The sequence below is a fragment of the Lytechinus variegatus genome, chromosome 4 (assembly GCF_018143015.1).
Source record: "Lytechinus variegatus isolate NC3 chromosome 4, Lvar_3.0, whole genome shotgun sequence".
Taxonomy (NCBI): Eukaryota; Metazoa; Echinodermata; class Echinoidea; order Temnopleuroida; family Toxopneustidae; genus Lytechinus; species Lytechinus variegatus.
The window spans coordinates 18070012-18092578 of record NC_054743.1 but is presented as its reverse complement, the minus strand read 5'-3'; the positions used below and the strand labels follow the sequence as shown (position 1 = coordinate 18092578).

The 22567-nt window shown below is 36.6% G+C and overlaps 1 protein-coding gene across 1 annotated transcript; it reads left to right on the top strand.

Annotated features, from left to right (window-relative positions):
- Window positions 1–10: 10 nt before the first annotated feature.
- LOC121413542 (trifunctional purine biosynthetic protein adenosine-3-like) lies at window positions 11–16531 on the top strand. The gene is made up of 17 exons (XM_041606397.1): window positions 11–114; window positions 1804–1977; window positions 2546–2822; window positions 3397–3508; window positions 3969–4037; window positions 4757–4882; window positions 5563–5650; window positions 6131–6385; window positions 7526–7760; window positions 8884–9094; window positions 9818–10016; window positions 11691–11939; window positions 12680–13039; window positions 13433–13561; window positions 14374–14510; window positions 15231–15485; window positions 15960–16531. Exons 2-17 carry the CDS (start codon window positions 1833–1835, stop codon window positions 16149–16151), a joined length of 3039 nt encoding a protein of 1012 aa, XP_041462331.1. The 5' UTR covers window positions 11–114; window positions 1804–1832; the 3' UTR covers window positions 16152–16531.
- The last annotated feature ends 6036 nt before the right edge of the window (window positions 16532–22567 follow it).

The following is a 22567-nucleotide window of genomic DNA, read 5'->3' as shown; positions in this document are numbered from 1 at the left end:
TAGTATTTGTCAGGAGCACTACAATGTGGATGAAACTCAAGACCATCTTCATAATATAAGACTTAGTGTATATTGCCAAGCCACATCTAGATCAACTTCATTCTGAACAAATTGGTAAGTGATATCATGGAAATAATTCATTTTGTACTACAGGTTTAGGGAGCTAAATCCAACCCTGGTAAGTGGTATTTCTATATCATTTTCAAATGAAGAGTTTTCTAAGTTGCCATGGCTTGCTTGGCTGCTACTTTATAGTCTTAGTACTAGTTGTGCTATTGACTAGTACTAAAATTAATTAACTATCATCGTCAGGTGATAGTAACTAATGTAATATAACGTAAAGTGGTTGTGTTACTGTTAGTCATGTTGCAAGTAACTTTACGTTAGTCAGATCTAACTCAACTGGACGTTACATATGCATAGGACAGCGTGTACGCTTTTTGGGAGAGTACTTCTTCAAGGTTCAAGGTTAGGATCTAACTAAATACCCTGTTTAGATCTGTCTCTCTAGTGTCACACCGACAATCATCTGGAACGAACACTGCATGAAATTCTTGTCAAAATACGAGGTACATATGCGAGGGCCGTTTAGATAAGAACAAACATCTGCGGTAATCGTGAGATGCGCTGTGATCGTACCTATTCCAGTGAGGGGAAAAAGCATGCTCAATCAATTCTGAAACATTTCTATTTTTCATGTTTTCCAACTCCTATCTATTTGATTTTATTTTTTTTATCTTTTTTTCCTTTCAATTTTTATTTATCTCATTTTGATATTTTAATCTTTTTATTAATTCTTATGTATATTTTGTTCTCTCCTTTCGTTTTCTTCTTTTCTTAAGTATCAAATCTGATTTATTTCTATTTTTTCAATTCTTCTCTTCTTTCAATTATGTATTTCCAAAGAGCTGTGTTGGAAGCTCCTTGGTATTTCATTGTTTTGAGTTTTCTATCATATTTTCTATAAATTCTTTTTTATTCCTTTGTTTTAATCTTTAATCTTTTCTTTGTTTTAATTTTTCTTCTATCGATTTTTATGTATTTCTTTGTTATATATTTCTTTCATCATATTTTCTTGTTTTAATTCTTTCATCATCTATCATGTACAATGTATCATATTTTGTTGTCCTTCCATTTTCTTTTTGATTTATTATGTATTTCTATGTGTTTTAATTCTTTCATTCTCTTTTCTTTCAAATCTTATGTATTTTTTTTTAGGAGAGGCAGAGCCGTATATTAAAAGCCGATCTCCATAAAGCTCAGCAAAGTCAAATTTTTCAATTCATTATTAAAGTTATGTTGAAGAGTAATGATGTCTTGGTGTGACATAAACACGCTAGTATCATCCGCAAATAGTATTAGCTCAAAAAGTCATGACATATTGCACATGTCATTCACAAATAAAAGAAAAAATGACGGGCCTGCTTATATTGAGCCTTGGGGCACTCCACACCTTACTGACATCATCTGAGATGCCTTGTCCTCTATGATTAGGATGAGAAATGTCTTTTTATGGAAAAACCAAATTGTGGGTTTAATTCATTGCAGTAGTGTCAGCTTGTGCATAATCTTATAGCTCTCTCCTTCAGAGAATATATTAATTCACATAAACAGAGTTGTCAGAGATGTGCCATCTGCAGATTACCAACACATGCAAGGCAAGGCCTCTAAGATGGCTGTGTGATGATGTCAGTGCACGAGGTGTGTATCAAGCTTCTTGCAATACACTCATCATCCTATACTAACCTGGCAGTAACAGTGCACTTCCATATGTAAATACATATATTTATCTCTTTTTTGTAGATTATAGAGTTGTACCCTGATACTGAGACATGACTGATAAAGTTCTTGTGATTGGTAGTGGAGGGAGGGAGCACTGTCTGGCATGGAAGCTAGCCCAGTCATCACAAGTAGCCCAAGTCCTGGTTGCCCCAGGAAATGCGGGCACAGCCAACAGTGAGAAAATTACAAATATGGGTGAGTATCTCAACCTGCTCTGTAAACTCCCATAGGTTTTTGTAAATTGATTACTGTCTGGTACCAGGAGTCGATCAACTGGTTAAACTGTTAGCAGTAGGTAGCATTATTTATAAGGTAGCACTGTGGATTGATATTTCACTCTCATATATGTTTCTTCATTACAATTTTGTCCTCAAAATATGCTGTATATGCTTATGAGCTGTAAATTTGGTAAGCCAGACAAAAATAATTTATAATGCATGCTTAATAGTTGTAATGCTCTTTTTTTATTGATCGTAATATAGGATGCATTATGTGGCCCTGTCTGAAGATGGGTTGATTAATGACTTGTTACCACAGATCTATTAACAGCAAAAGAAAGTGTTTTTCTCTATTACAATAATGATTTAAGTTTTTTTTTAAAGTTGTAAGATTTTAAGTTGAATACCATATTTTCTTTCATATGATGTATAAGTTTCATCTTCCAGGTCAAATCTGTTTTTGTTTTCTGTGCAAAATATACCTGGGTTAAGTCAATTGCAATTCCTCTTGTTAATTGTCTTGATTTTACTCTTGATACCATCAGGACCAGATGTTCCAACAGGTAACTATCCCGCTCTGGCTTCCTGGTGCCAAGAGAACTGCATCAGTCTCGTGGTGGTGGGACCTGAAGCGCCTCTTGCTGCAGGAATCGCAGACGACCTCGCCGAGGCAGGCATCCCATGCTTTGGCCCAACGAGGGCAGCAGCCGAGATCGAATCCAGCAAGGTCTTTGCCAAGAGCTTCATGGATCATTGCAAGATTCCAACTGCTAGGTGGAAGAGTTTCACAGAGGTGGAGGAAGCCTGTAAACACATTAATACGTGAGTTGTCTAATTAGGCGTAAAGAAAGAATTTCAAATATTTGTGAAGTTTTTGATTTAGTGTGGAATCACATAGAAACCGAAGATGACCTTTCTGAAAATCTGTATTAGTGATGTAACATTAGAGGCTTAATGGTACACCTATACCATGTTAGGCATGCACAACCCAGACTTAAAATTTTTAGCAATCACGATCGTTTTATCATTCCTTCTTAACCAAGGAAAGTCCAATTCTCCAAAGGGTACCATGTATTCAGAACTCGTGAGAGTATTTAAAGTTACCTCTTTTTTTTGCGCGTCCTCCTTAAGATGGCAAGAATTCACCTGTTAAAAGTTTAATGGGTCCTTTACAGGATGTAGCATGCCCAAGAAAGAGGCAGGGCATATTATAAAGCCTCTATATTGATTATGCTACATTTATTGTGAAGTTGTTATACCTCTGTAAAGTCTGTACTAAATACATACATTTCAGCTTTTTAGCTGCAGTAGGATTGTTTTACTTAAAATAAATAAAACCATGAAATGAAATGGGAGACCCAGGTTACTCTCACATTTTTTTCATGTTTATCTACAGTGCCCCATATAAAGCCTTGGTAGTTAAGGCCAATGGCTTGGCCGCTGGTAAAGGAGTAGTTGTTGCTTCAACTGCAGAAGAAGCTTGCGATGCTGTCAGGAACATTATACAGGTGAGTTTGGATGACGATAGATCAGAAATGCATTGTTAATTTAGCAATTGATAGCAATGAGTATGATTGAGTATGTGATGAAAATATCACTTGCTATCAGGCCTTCTTCACTGCAGTTTTCCAGGAGGAGCTTGTTCCCTTTGTTGGGGATGCAACATTTTCTTGCCCCATTTGTTCTTAATTTTTGGCAAACATTCCAGACTAGTTCATGATTCCCAAATCTGTATCTTAAAAGAGATGAATACAATACTTTCTAGAGGAATTATAGAACCCTGACCTTAAAAAAAAGAGTTACTGTGCATATTTCAATCTCCATGAGCTCTATGCATCATTTTTAAGGGAATGTCTTGGAGAAAGCCTCACTTTCAATATCATCGTGATTTGTATAATATTTCTGTTGTATTCTTGCTAGTTTTATTGAAAGGATATCTCTTAAGACTTTTTTCTGTCGTGTCTCCAGGATAAAGTATTTGGTGCTGCAGGAGATAGCGTCATCATAGAAGAACTCTTGGAAGGTGAAGAAGTTTCAGTAAGTTGAGAATTACATAAGATATAATGAGCAGTTATAACTTATAATGCATTTAGGGGTATTAATGCAACTTCTGTGAATCCCTATTTTACAGTTGTGAAAGCATCCACTGTAAAAGTTACATACATATAGAATTTTAATGATACAGTGAGGGTCAGCATTGACCTTTTGTGGCTAGTATTAGGCTGATATTTACATCAGCACAGCATCAAACTTTAAAAAGAAGCTGAACCTAGTATGGATCTCATTGGATGTTGAGCTGTTGATGATGTGATTTGGAAAAACTTTGTTAGCTCTCTTAACTGTGTTAGAGCTGGGTAAGGAAATTGCAATTGCACTTGGAATCACACAATCTAGCAAGTAACAATCATCCATCTTCTCTCCCAATGTGGTGCCATAGTTTCAAGTAATGTTGGGAATTGGTGCAGATGATGTATTGGCTCAGAACAATCAAGGCCAAACTCTGTTCAAGTTCAGGTTTATTTATACTGAGCAATCGTGAAATGATATTATTTGGCAGGAATTATGATATAATTAGGATCCACAAAAACCAGAGCTTTGATAGCTGTCATCAAGCTCAGAAATACAGCTGATGATTATTAACACCTTTCTTGTTATTATTTTTGTCCAAATTGATCATTTTTATTGCTAGATTGAATTTTTATGTCATTGTTCTTGTTTTGATTACCTCTTACATGATCCTCATCATTATTACATAGGTTCTGGCATTTTGTGATGGTAGCCATTTTGAGTCGATGCTTCCAGCACAGGATCACAAACGGGTTGGAGAAGGAGACCATGGTCCTAATACAGGTGGAATGGGAGCGTACTGTCCTTGCCCACAGGTATGTAATTTTTCATTTCCTTGGGGGATGGGTATCAGATATTTTCACATTTCGTATGAAATGATGATCATGGAACAGTTTTTTTAATGACATTGATTAAATTTGATTTGATAGTTAGATCACACTTAGTAATGTGATTCCTGCATCACAGAATCACCTCCCATGAATTTCAGAAGGGATGAAAATATTGACCTATCTGTTTCTTTAACTATATATTATAAGCAAATTGACATACTTTACTTCTAAATTTTCATCAAATCTTTTATGAAAGTGTTATTACTAAAAGCATGAAGAAATGTTTCTGCACCAACAATGATATTTTCATGATTATGTAATATGTCATTAATTAGAATTTTTTATTTAACAATTTTACATCTGAAGTTTTGAATTCTAGAACAAGTATATTATTCACTCTTTGATGGTCACATACTCTGTAGCACAAACAAGTGTTTGTTTAAGGGACCTTGTCGAAAGTCAGAGCTGCGTCTTTCCCACAAGAAATTTGCAAGCAGCATTTTATTACAAATCATCACAGTCATGATGGACAAACCAAAGCTGCAAGATGCATTGTTTCCTTCAAGCAGGTTTCCTGCTAAGAGACGTGGCTTAGACTATTGACAAGTTACCTAATTATCAAGAAGAGATTTGAATTTCAAAATGTTTTGTTTGTGTGATTGCAGGTGTCAAGGCAGGTTATTCAGCAGATAGATGAGGAGATCATTCAGAGAGCAGTAGATGGAATGAAGGAACAAGGGAGGCCATACAAAGGTGATTTTAAGTAATGGTTTTAGGGGTGGGGAATTTGATTTTATGATGTGAAAAATCAAAAAAAGTTGTAAGTTGAAACAGTAGGGAAATATTATGCCATCAGGTAAATATATCAGAATTTAGGAGTATTTATTTTGTTTACATACAGTTTTTTGAAAAGGTTCTAGCATTTTCAGTATCTTTGCACTATATATATATCACATGTGGCATATTTTGATGACACTTTCCAGATGGCCAATACTTGATAGCCCTTGTGAAGCTGATGGATATTCTTGTATCTCTTTGTTATTCGTCCCACATTGTTTATATGATACTGATTCTTGTGCAACATTTCTTTTGTGTGACACGTTTTGAACATAATACAGAATTTAAATCCCATTTCTTTCCCATTGCTCACAACTGCCAATCAAAAGCAGATGAAGTTATTCCTTAAGAGTCGTGAAATATTCCCTGAGATTTGTGGTTTGTTTCCATTATTAGGAGTCCTGTATGCAGGCCTGATGATCACCAAAGACGGCCCGAGGGTTCTGGAGTTCAACTGTCGCTTTGGAGACCCAGAAACCCAGGTCGTTCTGCCGTTGCTGAAGAGTGATCTCTATGCTACCATGAAGGCCTGCGTGACTGGAGACCTGCCCAAGGCCAAGCCAAGTTTCCATGACGACCGATGCTGCGTGGCGATCGTTCAGGCCAGTGGTGGCTACCCAGCATCATACAAGAAAGGTTATGAGATTACAGGTTGGTGAGGGTCTTTCTTTATGATTGATAAAGAACAAAACTGGATTTTAAGAAGCCATAGATCAATTAAACTTCAGAACATAATGATTTATTTGGCTTGTTTCATAAAACTTGGTATGCCGACTTAAGACCCTTTGTTGCAAGATTCTTAAATCTTGTTTTTTCAAGAAGTTGTTCTGTCTACATGTCACACTTTCCCTTGGCTCTGGTAGTAGGTTCCAAAGGAATGGGCAAACTGTTTGGTACTAGCATGGCTGCAGAATTTACTGAAAGGTAACATAGTAATCTATTGGACCACTTTTGGGCTCCACTCCTGATTAGAAAAGGGTTCACTCCCTTAGCCTTTTCCACGTCTCATGGCTCACCACAAGGTAGTGGCTGATTCATGGGAGGGTAGGTGCATCAAACCTGTACGGGCATCGGGAGGCCTACCCAATGCCTGTGTACAGAATCCCAAGCCTATACGTATACCTCAGTACGAGGATTTAACTTGTCAAAATGTGGATCTATTTGTACGTACCACAAGTCAACATCACTGAAGATATGACCGTTCCAGGGGGCAAGCAAGGAGTTCCTTGAAATTTGGAAAGAAAAGTTGATAGTAAGATGATATACATCTTGGGAGGTTGAGGGAGCTTATCTCCCTACTCTGGTGAAGAACCAGCCCATCAACCTCCATTGCAAATTGATTTAAATCAATCCTAGCTCATTAAGGTTTACTTTTATAGAGCTGCAAACTAGTACTGATTTTTGGTATTTGGTACTGAAAAAATGACAATACTGAGCATTTCATGCAAAATACTGATTTCTAAAATTTTCAGTTTTATGTTTTATGCAATGGTATTTCTTTAAAAATATTGATTTCCTCACCAAAATACTGAAATTTAGCTGAAAGATGGTGCTCTTGTTGAGGTTGGCAGCTTTGCCTTTGGTCTATTGCGAAAGGTCTAAACCTTGAAATACAGGCTAGATGGATAAGAATATAGTCCAGATAATTCTTGGATTATTGCTACATTCTTGTTACAGTGCAATCATTTTAAGTCGCTTACGTGTGACCTGACTTGGGGGTCAAACTAGTCCATTTGCATATATTCTTTACAAAATGGTCACAATCGTTTTATCTTCCATTTTCTATCCTAGGATTGGATGAGATAGCCAGCCAACCGGACATGATGGTCATCCACGCAGGCACCGCTGTCAAGGATGGGAAGGTCGTGACTTCAGGTGGGCGTGTCCTAGCAGTGGTAGCCTCGGCAAGGGATCTGGTGACAGCAGCCACCATGGCCAACGAGGGGGCAAAGACGGTCCAGTTTGAGGGAGGCTTTCACAGAACGGATATAGCAAAAAGAGCATGCGACTTCCTTACTGGTAACAGGTACAGTCAATCTGCTTTAGTGATTACCTGTATAGAAGCATTACCTCTCTCTAAAGACCACAATCTATTTTTTCTTGCATGAAACTCCCCATTAAATCATGTATTAAAGAAACCTGACCATAAAGACCAAATTTCTCATATCCCCTAGGTGGTTAGGAACATTTCTCTCCGATAGGTTGTCAGATCTGACAACTTTCCTCGAATTTTATTGGCTGAGAAGCACTGTTACTATAGTAACTACCGCATTAGGCAGGACTTGTTGGATGAAACGTCCATGCATTCATGAAACGCTCCCCTGGTTTCACTGTTTATGGAAGCATTTGAAATCATTTTCAGGGAGAGTGATAATGCAGATGCATTTTACTTTATTTCCGTGCAAACATGTGAATAATGTGATGTGAATACCATAGATTTATGATTTAGATAAAAAGCTATGCACCTTTTATTTCGTATAAAATTTGTTAGCAAAGGGGTTGGTTTGAATTGTATTTTTATCACAAGAATCATGCATTGGCATCCAACCCCTTCAAAATTAAAAATCATATCTCTAATTAAAGGGAGGTGTTTCACAAAGATTTAAGTGTGGCTTAGAGTCACACTTAACCTTCAGCTGCATGCAGTGTATAACGCATCATCACATTGGTCAGGGTCCCGTTGCAGAAAGAGTTGCAATCAATCGCAACTCTAAAAATCATGCGCAACTTGATTTTCAACCAATCAACAGCGTGCATTTGATTTTTTTGACTCGCGTTTAAATGCAACTCTTTCTGCAACGGACCCCTGATCATGCACACTGCCTTCAATCGGATTAAATATTAAATGACATGTGTGTGTTGGCAATTAAGCATGACTCTAAGGGGGTGTTGCAAGGAAATACTTGCGATCAATTGAAAATTTTCTGTTGCTATTTGACAAGTGATAGATCAGTTTTAACGGTAGCAAATCAGATTACACTCCTTGTTTCAAGACGCATATTAAGAATCAATGGAAAATTCACAACTACTTTCAAGACTCTTTATTGATTTAGGGACAGAACATAGACTTGCAATTGATCGCAAGTTTTTTGCAATGCCTCGTAAGTCACACGTAACTTTTGAAACTTTGTGAAACACCCACCCCCCAGATCATCAGGTTTAACATACAGTGGCAGTGGAGTTGACATCACAGCTGGTAATTCACTAGTCCAAGCTATCAAACCTCTAGCCAAAGCTACGGCCAGATCGGGATGTGATGCCGCCCTCGGTGGTTTCGGGGGACTCTTTGACGTGAGAGCTGCTGGCTACAAGGACCCTATCCTAGTATCGGGTACTGACGGTGTGGGCACAAAACTGAAGGTGGGTTTGACTGTTTCGGCAAGTCTTGAGGGGTTCATATTAGGTTATGATTTTTTTTATTGGAGTATGTGCTCTTGACTTCTCACTAGCTTGTGTTTTTCTGACCTGTAGATGCATTTATTCATTATTCAATTCAAATTAATTTGCATTGATTTCTTTCTTGAGTGTATAAAACGTACATAATACAAAATGTTAGAGTATTTATAAGCAGAAATAAAAATGAAATGAAATCTGGAACTGTATAATAAAGCTAGGAAACCTTTTACAAGCACAGTTCCCACGACATTGATTATGGGGTAAAGAAATGATAACATACAATCAAAATGACAAATGATATTTCACGACAGTTTAAAACAAGGTATCAACTGAAGAAAAAATAAAATGGACAAATGCTCCAAGAAATTGTCTATTGGTCCATAATTTTCACTGTGTTTTCTCTAATCTGATGGAGAAAAATAAGGGCAATTAAGTGTTCGTCATCATTTGTAACAGTGATAAAACTGATCCCATTTGTCTTGCAGTGGATGGTAAACAAGGAATTGGAAATCACGATGTTTCATCACTTGAAGAGACGCAGCAGTAACGCACTAAATAATGTGATATGCTGTTCCTTATTGACCACCTATTGGGAGAAAAAAAAACAGGAATAGTTGCAAATATCATTATCTCCAATGAATAATATCTATAGCCTTGTTAAGCTAAACTGGTTGGTTTTGATTTTAGATTGCTCAAGCCTGCGACCTTCACCAGACGATAGGCCAAGACCTGGTTGCCATGTGTGTTAATGATATCCTAGCCCACGGAGCAGAGTCTCTCTTCTTCTTAGACTACTTCTCATGTGGAAAACTAGAAGTGGGTGTGGCAAGGGACGTGGTGGGAGGCGTGGCCGAGGGGTGTAAGATGGCTGGCTGTGCCCTGCTTGGTGAGTGAATCAGATAGCTTATTCCTATCTATGCGGGGGGGGGGGGGCTAGGAGGCCCCGCCACAACATTTTGCGCAATATTTTTGCTGCTTAAAATCTTTTGACCATGCCACTCGCTGACTTTTTACTTTCACCATGTACACGGTTCTGAAATTACACAACATTTTAAGTGCGTGTCAGACCCAAAATTGCTCACAAACGCGATTTCATGTACAAAGACAATGCAAATTGTGTTATCAACCAAAAATCATAAATTTGTGATTATTGTTACTTTGTTGGTCTAAGTGGAATAATTTTATGCTGTTAATGATCTCAAAAGAGTCCCCGACAATGTTCGTTAAAAAAAACAATGAAAAGAAATACCCTGGCCAGATAGGGTTTATTTAAACCATACCTTACTAGGAGAGTTGTAGACCGCTATTAAAAGTGATTTGCCGAAAATTGTGTCAATGCTATGTACCTGCAGCATACCCAATGAGTATGCAGCAGAAGTTATTATTTGAAGTGTCTACTGGCAATAAAAAATTCACTACCTTGCATCATATCTTAAGACAAAGGTGATAGTAATATGTTGGGCAAGAGGTTGTCGAGTGTGAACAAGGATGCAGTATCCATTAACTTATGGTCACTGTGCCAAAAGTGGGGTATTGATATTGACAGTGTTGGAAAATCAAGTTTTAAGGGCTCTATATAGGGGAAGGCGGGGTAAGTTGTGACAGTTTTTGCTTTTTGCATGTTAGAATTGATATCATTAATAATCTTGTCGAAATAAGTACCTTGCTTTGAAATTTCATTCTTCTGAAATATTTTCCACCTATATATAAATTTCTACCCCAACACTGAAAGTCATCGTGACCTTTGAAAAAACCGATGTCAAATGGCTCAACTTGCCCCATATATGGGGTAAGTTTGAGCCACCTTCTGGGGTAAGTTGAGCCACAAAAACTATGTACAAAGTGTATGGGGGAGAACCAGCATGTCAATTTTTTGTTTAAAGTCTTTTCACTTGCTAATTCTCTATAAATACTAACATCCTGTAAAAGGAAAAGAGCAGTCATGTAAATTTGCTCCTTTCAGCCTGCATTTCAATCGATTTTTATGGTTCGTTTGTTTTTTAAGATACATTACCATAGGAATTACCATGGCTCAACTTGCCCCATGCTGTTTGGCTCAACTTACCCCAGTCCGAACTTAGTGCGATAATTTTGTATCCACACATTTATTATGCATCCATCATATAAAAGACTATGACAAGAATGAAGATCCATACCTGGACTAATAATGTTATCATGTCTTTATTATATTTAAAGACATGTGTGTTTATAAAGCACTTATCTATTTCACACTCTTTTTTACTTTTTTGGCTGAAATTCACATTTTTCCCTCTAAAAAACTACTTTTTGTTTCAAAGTTGGAAACAATGTGGTGGGGTTAGGGGTTATGCTATGGGTCATCAATACATGACACCACCACAATATCTGACTCATTCATTATTGGCCTGGGGCTGGTGGCTCAACTTGCCCCTATGCTCAACTTACCCCGCCTTCCCCTACATATCATTATCATTACTATGCATGTGTGTGTGTTGAGGTCAATCAAAAATCTTTGTGAAATATCTCAGAGGTAGACATACTCTCTGTATTCAAAGGATTTGCTTTTCTTTCTTGCATTCAGGTGGTGAAACTGCTGAGATGCCTGGGATGTATGCACCCAACGAGTATGACCTTGCAGGGTTCGCCGTGGGGGCGGTAGAGAGGGGTCACATGCTTCCGAGGGTAGACGAGATCCAAGCAGGTGATGTCATTCTGGGCGTGGCATCGTCTGGTATCCATAGCAATGGCTACAGTCTGGTGAGGAGGTTGGTCGAGCAGGAGGGGCTGGACTTCAAAGATCCTTGTCCTTTTAGTGATGGAACCACTTTGGGTAAGTGGAGTGTCTTGAGTCATATAATGGTTTTCAAGTTTGCTCTAAGATTAATATGACATGGTTATTCCATTCTCATCCTGTTCACTGCATTGAATGTGGCTGATATATTCATACTGATTTGGATCACCATATTCACATTCAGGCTTCAAATTTTGATATTTTTAGGAAAAGGCTGCTTTCCTGTGGGCGACATTTGTACTTTTCAGCATAAACAGGCAAAATTAATGAGGTTACTAAGCATAAAAAGTCATTTTGTGGGACATCAAGGCCTGTAAATAAGGCATTCAAAGCCATGGCCTCTGTCACCTTGGGATAAATTCAAGCTCTGCATATGTTTTTCATGTACCATGGCCCGTAACACAAAGCTTAGCAATGATCACAACTTTTTTGTATGATAGGTTACATTGACTACAATGTAAAATCGATTGTGAAAATCAAGCGTATGATCAATCAGTAATCTTTGTGTTACCATACCCAAACCCAGCTACCTCCCCCCCCAACACACACTCTATGTCTTCAAATCTGAAAGTGACAGATGAACCTAGGCCTTGTTTTACAAAGAGTTGTAATGGTTTAAAATCAAACTAAATAAGTTTGATTTAACAAATTTCCCTATCACTTATCTATGCGATTCAAGATTAATCTCAGTTTAATTTTGATTTGAATCACTTGCAACTATTGCTTGACTGGCCCTTGTAGGAGGAGGAAATAAGTTCATAACTGTTTTTCATTTCCAGGTGAAGCACTGTTGACCCCAACCAGAATCTACTCCAAGACCTTACTCCCTGCCATCCGGTCCGGCTGTGTTAAGGCCTTTGCCCACATCACCGGTGGGGGCCTACTGGAGAACATCCCCAGGATAATGCCTGGCTCCATGGCTGTCCAATTAGATGCCTCCAAATGGGAGATTCCATCGGTGTTTGGGTGGATCTCACATCACGGAGGGGTGGAGGAGATGGAGATGGCCAGGACGTTTAACTGCGGCGTTGGGGGCGTCCTGGTGGTGAGATCGGAAGATGAGGGCGCTGTTCTAGAGATGGTGAGACAGAGCGGAGAGACGGCTTGGAAGATTGGTCAGGTGGTGCCGAAATGTGGAGGTGAGATAGTCAGATGAATTTCTAATTTCTTTCTTTTGTAAATTTCTCTGTCAGAGATTGCTAGTTTATTGGCTTGTACCTTATTTCATGTCGCCTTATCATTTCATAATTGTTAATACTTTAGGTGATTTTCATTTAGTGCATATATTTTTAACTATATTTTATATTGTATTTTGAAAGAGTAACTGGATGGTTTCATAAAGCTGTTCATAATTTACAAATGACTTTAGGCACGACTGATGACCCTGTCTCAGCCGAAATAATATTCCTATGTAACTGACATGGCACCTATGTTCCAGTCAAGTAATTTTACAAATAGCTTTATGACACTCCCATCTGATCCCCTAATATCACAATAGTAATCAACTTTTTGTTTGTTTTATACTATACCAGATGGAGCAGGAGTATCAATCTCCAACCTCTCCTCATCCCTGGCCCGATCTTACTCCCCTGCTATGAATGGTATCCAAGAAGGCGGAGCTGAGAGGAAGATGAGAGTAGCTGTTCTCATCTCAGGCACAGGTTAGTCTACGAGGGCCCCGTAACATAATGCTTAGCGATTGATCACGTAGCTGATTTTTACAATTGATCATACACAATAATCAATGCAATCAGTCTTATACATCGGCCTAAAGATCAATTGATTAGCTTTATGTTATGGGTTATGTTCATCGGTTCCTGAACAACATGTTTGCTATGAAAACTTGAAGCATACAGGGAATTTAAAGTCCCACAAATTACATTCTGTGTCGGATCATAACAATATGTTCTGCCTTGTTTATGTCTGTTTTCTTTTGATGGTGAATGGATGGTTGCCATCAAAATTACCATCAGTTATATTCATGTATCTAGTTGATAACAGCAATATAGCAGTCACATATCTGTCATTATGTGTCATCATTTATGTTTTTAAGGTCATCCAGGTAACTTTGCCAACTAGTGAGTCATCTGTTTTGGTATCACAGAAATCTAAATTAGATTTAGAAGAAGTTTATGAGGCATATTTTGCATAATCAGGAGGGGGAGGTGTTTCATAAAGATTTAAGTATGACTGAGAGTCAAACTTCAATGCCTAATTGTGTGGGGTATCAAAGGCATAACTGCAACAGTCAGATCATGCCAAGAGAATGCGCACTACTAGGTATTTATCAATAAGATTGCGCGTAACGTATCATGTACATGTTGGCATTTAAGTACGACCTAAGTCATACTTAAATCTTTGTGAAATACCCCCTAGGTCTGAAAAAGTTGCTAGAACTCAGGCAAATATATAATTTATAAAAGTTGACTTGTAAATGCAAGGTATCCTGTATATTTATTTGACTTTTTAACAGGTACAAATCTTCAGGCCCTCATCAACCACACCAAGGATCCAAAGAAAGCGTCGAGAGCTGAGATCTGTCTTGTCATCTCTAATATTCCTGATGTATTAGGGTTAGAGAGAGCAAAGAAAGCTGGTATACCAACTAAGGTAAGAAAATTTTCATTTCTTAAAGTGATTGGTTAACATTGGTTTGACTTTTTAAAAATCTGAGCTAGAAGGTCACACTTGTCACCCGTGTCTGTGATATGTTACAAAACTGAAGCCCAGAAAAAATTGCGTTCGAAAATAATTATTTAGTGCTTCAAAAATGGAAATATAAAGTGACCGGAAATTCCATCTTGATTTCATCCCATTCACTTATGTGTACTATTTAGGCGTCTATAAGACGCCTATTTACAAAATCGAGGTTTGCCTTGTAGTTTTAGCTTTTCATTCTCAATAATGGTTGTTTTCAGGGTTTATTAGTTCTAATACATGCACTTGTACACATGTTTCATCTATGTTTGAGAATTTTTTAAATCAACTGCTCACAAAGTAAAACAATACCTTTAATCATTATCAGGGATATTTCATAATACATGAATGTCTGATCTTCTATATAGGGCAGCTATATAGTGACATTGACTCTCATTCGCCTATCAATCACCTTGTGAAAAATAATTGAAACTTTAATGTCACTTCTTATTTTACTTCAGATTTCAACTGAATTTTCAGTATTATAATTGTTTCTTCTCATTTTGTTCAACGAAACCTTTTGTCATGGAAGGACTTAAATGCAAAACAGGTTTTCCTCAAAATGGCTACAGATAAAAGAGTAAATAAACTGGAATTTATTTCATTTTCAAATTCATATCTTATATTCAACAGGTTATATGTCACAAAGGCCTAAACAGAGTAGATTTTGACATGAAAGTCCATGACGCTCTCCAAGCAGCTAATATAGAATTCATCTGCCTTGCCGGTTTCATGCGTATTCTCAGTGGAGAGTTTGTCAACCGTTGGCACGGACGTCTCATCAACATTCATCCCTCCCTCCTGCCATCCTTCAAGGGAATGAACGCCCACAAAATGGTCTTAGAGGCTGGAGTGAGACTATCAGGATGTTCGGTTCATTATGTAGTGGTAAGATATGGGTTTCTGTTCTTGATATGTAGAATGATTTGTGACCGTCTTTTCTATGACTCTCTCTTCCCTCTCAATTTTTCACCCTCCCTGCCCTTCCATTTCTCCCTATGTTTCTTTTTCTATTTCGCACTCGATTTTTACTAGCCTGTAATTTTTTCTTCTCGTTCCCTATCTTCTTCTTTGTTTGGTATGGCTGGCAACCAGTCAAGAAATGACTTTTTTTGCGACTGCTTATTGGAGCTATTTTTTTAAAGAATTGATAGCTTTCAATTGCATAGCTTGATTCAAAATGATTTAAACATTTACCAGTAAAAAAATTATGTATATTTTGTTTTTAAATGAAAGCTTCTTTTAATTGTATTTGCCTAATCTGCTTTTTAACTTTTTGTTGTTGGACTTAGTGCTTATAGTTTCTTCGTATTATGAATTTGGTTTTCTAACCATAATTTTATTTTTATTCTCTATGAACAGGAAGAGGTAGATGCTGGAGCCATATTGGTCCAGGAGTCCGTCCCTGTGTTGCCGGGGGATACGGAATCAACCCTACAGGAGCGTGTGAAGACAGCGGAACATGTCGCCTACCCTCGGGCACTGGAACTGATCGCTAGGGGTCAGGCCTCGCTGGGGACAGAGGGGAAAGTTGTTTGGAAGTTGGATTCATAGCGGGATTGTTTTATGCGAAGATGGGGAAACATTGTTTGAACTTTGAACCGTAACAGGATTGTCACCACTAAGTTTGTGTGACCTACTTTGAAGAACACTCTTTGACATCACCTTTATGTAGGTCACCGAAATTGACCCATCAAAATGGACATTTTGACAGATGGAACTTGTTTGACTTTTTGTGTGGCAATCAATGCTTGCTCATCAGGCAAATTGATGTTATGATCAGATTAAATTTGTACTTTTTTGAACATGAAATGTTGTCTTTATAGATGAGTTTAACATACTTTGTATTTTGAATGCAAGGAGATTTTTCTTTTGTTGGCACATTTTCTCTGATGATTGAACAATAGAAAATATTTGTAAGTTTACTTAATAATTTCTTCTGGTCATTCCTATTAAGTAAATAATGTATTCATGACACATTTTAATGTTGCCTTACACCTTTATGGGATATGGATAGATTTCACAAACTTGTACAGAGTGCGCTTGTTTTGGAATTCAATTTAATTTGATTCAATAATGTCTTTTTAAAAAGATATTTACAGACAACAAACAATGGCTGAATTAAGCAAGTCTATGAAATATTTTTGTGAAAAAAATTCACATTGCATTATGAAATTGAATTGAATTAAATTTTACTGCGATACAACATGAAATGTATGTCTTGTCAGCTGAATTGGATTTATTATGGTTTGTATCTATTTGTTTTGTATTGTAGAAAGTAAACTGAAATATTTAATAAGAGGCAGTAGGATTATATATTACTGTCCTTTTTCAAACAAAATATGAAATATTTGGCCTTTTAATAATCATGGGGATACATGACATTGGTACTTTACGAATTGGCCAGAAAAATGAAGTCATCTACCAGTACTTACTATTAAAGGATAGTATGAAATCATGGCCTATAGGTCCATCAATCTTTTGAGAATACTTTTAATCTAATCAACGAAGCTATTGAATATAGAGAATGTTTTCTATGTAAACCAGTGCCATCAGTGGCAGAAGTAAGGAAGGAAATGGTTTTAAAGTCTTGTTAGTTTCTGTAAGTCTCCTGTTATACATGTCCCCCATTCTCCTGAAGATGACAAGAACACACTTGTCGAAATGTGGCGCTTGGGTTATAACATATGCCCACTATAGAATACATGGGGCCCGTTGCATAAAACTTTCTACCTGAAAAAACTCAGGTTGTTTTTACCAGAGTTTTTGCCTTGTGTTAAAGTCAATAGCAGAAATCAGACTAACCTTAGTTTTCAGTTTTTACCAGAGTTTTCTCAGGTAAAAAGTTTTATGCAACAGGCCCCTGGTGTACCATGAAACCCACTGCACTCATGTCCCCTAAAATGGTTATGGTGTGAAAGATATAAACAAGAAATTTGTTTTATTGGATAAATTTATTAAACTTTCAACAAACTTTAATTCAATCCGGTGCCCAATCAAAATAGAATATCTGGATTTCTGCATATTTTTGTCCTGTTTATATAAAACACATGCATGGAATGGGCTGAAAATTTCAGGATCTTTTCTCTGTCAGTAACATTCTACTATTCGTATACTAAATATGTAAAAATAAGTGCTTGAGCCAACTTATCATCAGGGTGAAATTTCCCTTTACTCGGGACTTCTATTGTGGGAGAGGTAAAGAACCCACTGCACTATTCCTATAAGCGTAGGGGGAAACCCCGGTGTAGTGGTCCACCCGCATTCCCCCAATCAGTTATATCGGGAGGAGAAACCTGCGGGTCATAGTGATTCAGTTCGCTTTTTGCGTTCCAGGCACAGGTGACGCCAATACAAATAATAATGATAATAACTTGAACTTTTTTTTCTAGTCTCATCCATGTACTTCTGAGATGCAAAACAAACTAGAGTTCATTTCTGATCATTTTGGTGTTCCTGAAATTCCAGTGTCATACTGTACATCATTTTGTATTACCATTTGGTCTACTATCACTCCGTCTACTTACTGTCTGGGGGGCGTTTCATCAATATTTTCATCTGACAAGTTGTCAGATCTGACAACTTTCCTGGATTCTGATTGGTTGAGAAGCACTGTTACTATAGCAACTGTCAGATAAAACAGGACTTGTCGGATAAAATGTCTGACAAGTCCTTTCATGAAACGCTCCCCTGGTCTCAACCCACATGCTTGAATCCTCTTTCGTCTACTAATCATTTGTTATAATTGCTATTTAACCCGTTTACCTTGTTTTCCAGTAAGGCTGTGTCCATTTTATCTCGTAACTATGCAGTTCAAGTGATTTTCATTTGACAATGTGTAAAATAATAAGATGGATCTGGGCATGAGACTAAATGACAGTTTGTCCAAGTGAGTATTGAACCAAATGATGGTGGGACTAAATGGTAAATAGACCAAGCTAAAAGTGGACCAAGTGGATTTAGCACCATGATACGTAGGTGCATTAAATCATTCCGAGAAGACATTTTCTTCCACGAATCGGTCTTTATTGCCCTTCTTTGTGGTTCAGTGATTTGGTGTTCAATGCACAATTATTTTTTTAAATCATGTTTATTGGGGTTTTTTTTCTTCATAGCATCGTCGACAGTCCCTTTTTGAAGTTTTTTTTTTTTTTAAATTTTCTTTTTTTTTCAAAATAGATATTGATACAAATATTAGAACTATATTTGTTATTCATGGATGTATATAATTATTACTTTATCACTGAGCTATGTTTTGACAGAAATAAGGTATTTTATGGTGTTCAAAACACAGTACCTGTTATTTTTTTTTTCTGTTCAAGAAATTACCTATATATATTGTTTTTGGCTTTTTGCCAATTCCCATTATTATCAATGCTGCATATTGAAGATTTGTACTCGCCAAGGCAGCAAAATGAGTAAAGCATTCGTTATGAAATGAAGCATTCATCTTGTTCATAAAACCAAGACTGAAATTGGTGCATTTGCAAAGCTGGTCAGTATTGAATTAGATGTACCCCAATAACAAGATGAAATGAAAATTTCATTAATCGAAAGCACAAACTTTTGTATTCATAAACGTTACTTATTTCACTACATTACTGAAATGTTTGATCTATTTTAGGTAGGATAGTGTTTCTCCTTTACCAGATATTGCCCTTGTCAGTGGCAAATACATGGGAGTTAGTTCCTTCTAATTTTGTGTGCTGGTTTTGTCAAATTTCTTGCAAAGAACATATTTCATTGTACATGTTTTCCCTCCATTTTTCCATTTGTTTCAAGAAATAAATAAAATACATAAATTTCTTATTGAATGATAAAGCCTTCTTTTGTAATTTTTGACATTTTAATGTCTACTCAAAGGATGAATACAGTTTAGTAACAATTTCAAAGTGAGTTCGTATATCCAATAAAATGACCACCTTAGTTTCAGTAATAAATGTATGCATAAACATATGTGCCAGAGGATTTCATGACAAATTCATTTTAAAGACTTTCTCATGAAATTGTTTAATGCAACTACTTTCATTTTAACTTGGGGTACCCCAGGCTTAAAATCTAAAATAGATTAAAATTTAGTAAACAAAATGCGTTAAATTTCATTCAAATCTGAAAATAAGTTTTTGAAATAAAGTTCAGGAATATTTTGTAACAGTTCTATGCCCTCATGAATATGCAAAATTATGTCATATGTTCATACGTGTAAAACATACCCTTGTAACAAAGTTTAAGCAATAGTAACTCAGCCTTTGATCCAACAAACTAAAAATAGGACAATATCGGAATAAAATTTCATATAATTACAAAAGAATATGCAGCTATTGAATAGGCAACTAGATAATTGGTGCCTCGAAAATGCTATATATTTTCAATTGATATCTGGTCACTGCTTGCATATTCACGAGAACCAACAAAGCTCACCAAGATTTTGGGGACGTTTTTTAACTCTGATTTCGAAAAGCTGTGACAGATCAAATTCTTAGAAATAATTCATCAGTCATAAAATTTCTAATATTCACTATTATCACCCGTATCAGACATCTGAGCTGGTCATTTACAAAACCGTATTGCCCTAGATTCATAAATATCGGGAAGGGATAGGTATATTATTTGTATTTTCCTCGGTCTCAATGCGCATATTTACTTTGCATGCAGAGACGACGCAAAATATACCTTTGTATTTTCCCTGGTCTCACATCCGGGCATTTGAGGATGCGTATAAAGAGATACGCTTCATAAGGATCTGCGCGCCAACAATATACGTCATAATAAAGACATCACTGGATCCAAGCGCTTGCAAGTACGTCATAATGGTAAAGTGCAGAGCCTAGACCCTTATATTAACAAGACACAATATAACTATTTTAAAAAGAAATATCACCATTATCACGATTTTTGCTCTAGATATCTGATTTGGATAATAAAAATATTGACTGGCTCTTCTTTCGGGGAACATCAAATATATTGCCCTTAAAAGACCCATATTGCCCTCGTCTAAAGACTCGGGCCAATATGATTCTTTTGCTGGCAATATATTTGATGTTCCCCTCAAGGCCAGTCAATATTATATAAATAGTCAACGCTTATGTGTAATTAACTCAAAGGGGGTAATTTTCTCTTAATTATGAACACCAAAAAGGTTGCCAAGTTTTAATGGGTGAGACATTTGCTCTTGCAACAAATGCTCCTCTGCTAATTTCTCTTAATATACAAGCCGAGATCTAGGTCCATATTTTAAAGTAGGGTTTAAATTTACACATTGGTTTAAAGTTGTGGTTTGAATATGGATAGCCAATAGTGGCATAAGTCTCCAACGGTAATCAGCTCATTTATCTCATCTTTATAAACTGTTTCAGAAGGATAAACATGACAGCTTTCTTCACTGTTCATAAGTTAGGAAAGAGAACAATAAATGTAAGAAAAATATGTTAAGAAAATTTTGCAATGTTGGCTTTCCATACTTTTGGCACAGAGACCACGGTCTAAGTTAAACCCGACTTCAGAATATGGGCCCTACACTTCAATATCATTTAAAGATTAGGAATAATGTTCGGTTTGAAGCATGGGTTCATATTTGGCATGATGGGTGTATTTTCAGGTGCGAACATGCTGGAACCTTTTATTGCATCATTTAAAAAAGAACTATTTCTACTCCTATTCAAACTTTACAATGCTGGTAACCAACACTGATTTGAAACTTGCATCTATCATAGGATAAATGGTAAAGGAGTAATTACTTGTTCCACTTTTACCCTTCAAAATGAGAAGACTAAGAGGAGAGAAATAACAACAAAAAACAAAATAGGACTTTCTTTTCCGTGATATTTACAATTTTATTTCATGTTGACGTATAAACTTGTGTTATCTTGTTACAGGCAATGTACAGAAACAAAAAAATGTACTGTATAATTCATCAGCCTATACAATATTCAATATTCCCCAACACACTTGGTTAAGGAATTACACAACTTAAATTTAAATTTCTCTTTTCTTCATCATCAAACATCAAGAGATTCCATGTCTAGAAACATACACAATGAAAAAAAAATTGTCTCTAAAGCTACATTAGATACTACACAAAAAACAATATGAAAATTCCTCTGTAGTGTTCTGTTTTCCTTCAAAGACAAGTTTGCACATGGGACCAACGTAAGATGTACACTGAACTAAACTAACTTCCAGATGAAACATATACACAAAACATAAAAGAACATATCAAAGTACGCACAAATCAACAAGTTCAGTTCAATGTAATCACTTTTCACTAGATAAAACATATATTACATATCTGCCTCAAGTATAAATCAAAACACCTTTTCTTAGTACAGTTATCCCATCTTTACAAAGAATTACACTTGTATCATGAAAAGGCAAATGTTTTCTTTTCTCTTTTATTTTGATCATTTCCTTAAATAAATGAAGACAAAAATTAAAATCTGGTCAGCGAGATATCTCTGGCTGGTCTTTTTCCTCTGGAATTTCCTGCAGCTCTTTGCGACTCAATGCTGTCGCCTACCTACATGTACAAACACACCCTGCGATGAATTCTTCGCAGACATATGCCATTTTGAAGCGTCATTTAAAAAAATCTTTACAACGAAAGAATAAAGTTTATACATATCAAACTGCATTTGAATTCTAGAAGACATCTCAAAAACTAGAAGACAACTGCAGAGGTCTCGAAAAGAATGAAGTTACAGAGATAGAAATCGGAGCGAGAGAAAGATAAGAGAAGGATAACTCGTTTTGTATGTAATGAAAGCACCATGACATTTTCCTCTTTACAAATCTATCTTGGAACAAATGCTTGTGAGAAATTGAGAACATTGACAAAAAATTCAAGTTTTACAAAAATAGTCCTATACACAATTCATCTAAAAACAATCTTCCACACTCTAGTCTCCAATCCCGATTACCTGCTAACCCTTTTATCCCCTCTCCCATCCAATGCTAATCATATACTTCCAGTA

Bases quoted from the DNA above. Each gene is read 5' to 3' on its own strand.
- LOC121413542 (XM_041606397.1), top strand. From the start codon at position 1,833: ATGACTGATAAAGTTCTTGTGATTGGTAGTGGAGGGAGGGAGCACTGT. The intron at 1,978-2,545 runs GTGAGTATCTCA...TGATACCATCAG, and splicing joins TGAGAAAATTACAAATATGG to GACCAGATGTTCCAACAGGT. The intron at 9,095-9,817 runs GTGGGTTTGACT...TTTTGATTTTAG, and splicing joins GTGTGGGCACAAAACTGAAG to ATTGCTCAAGCCTGCGACCT.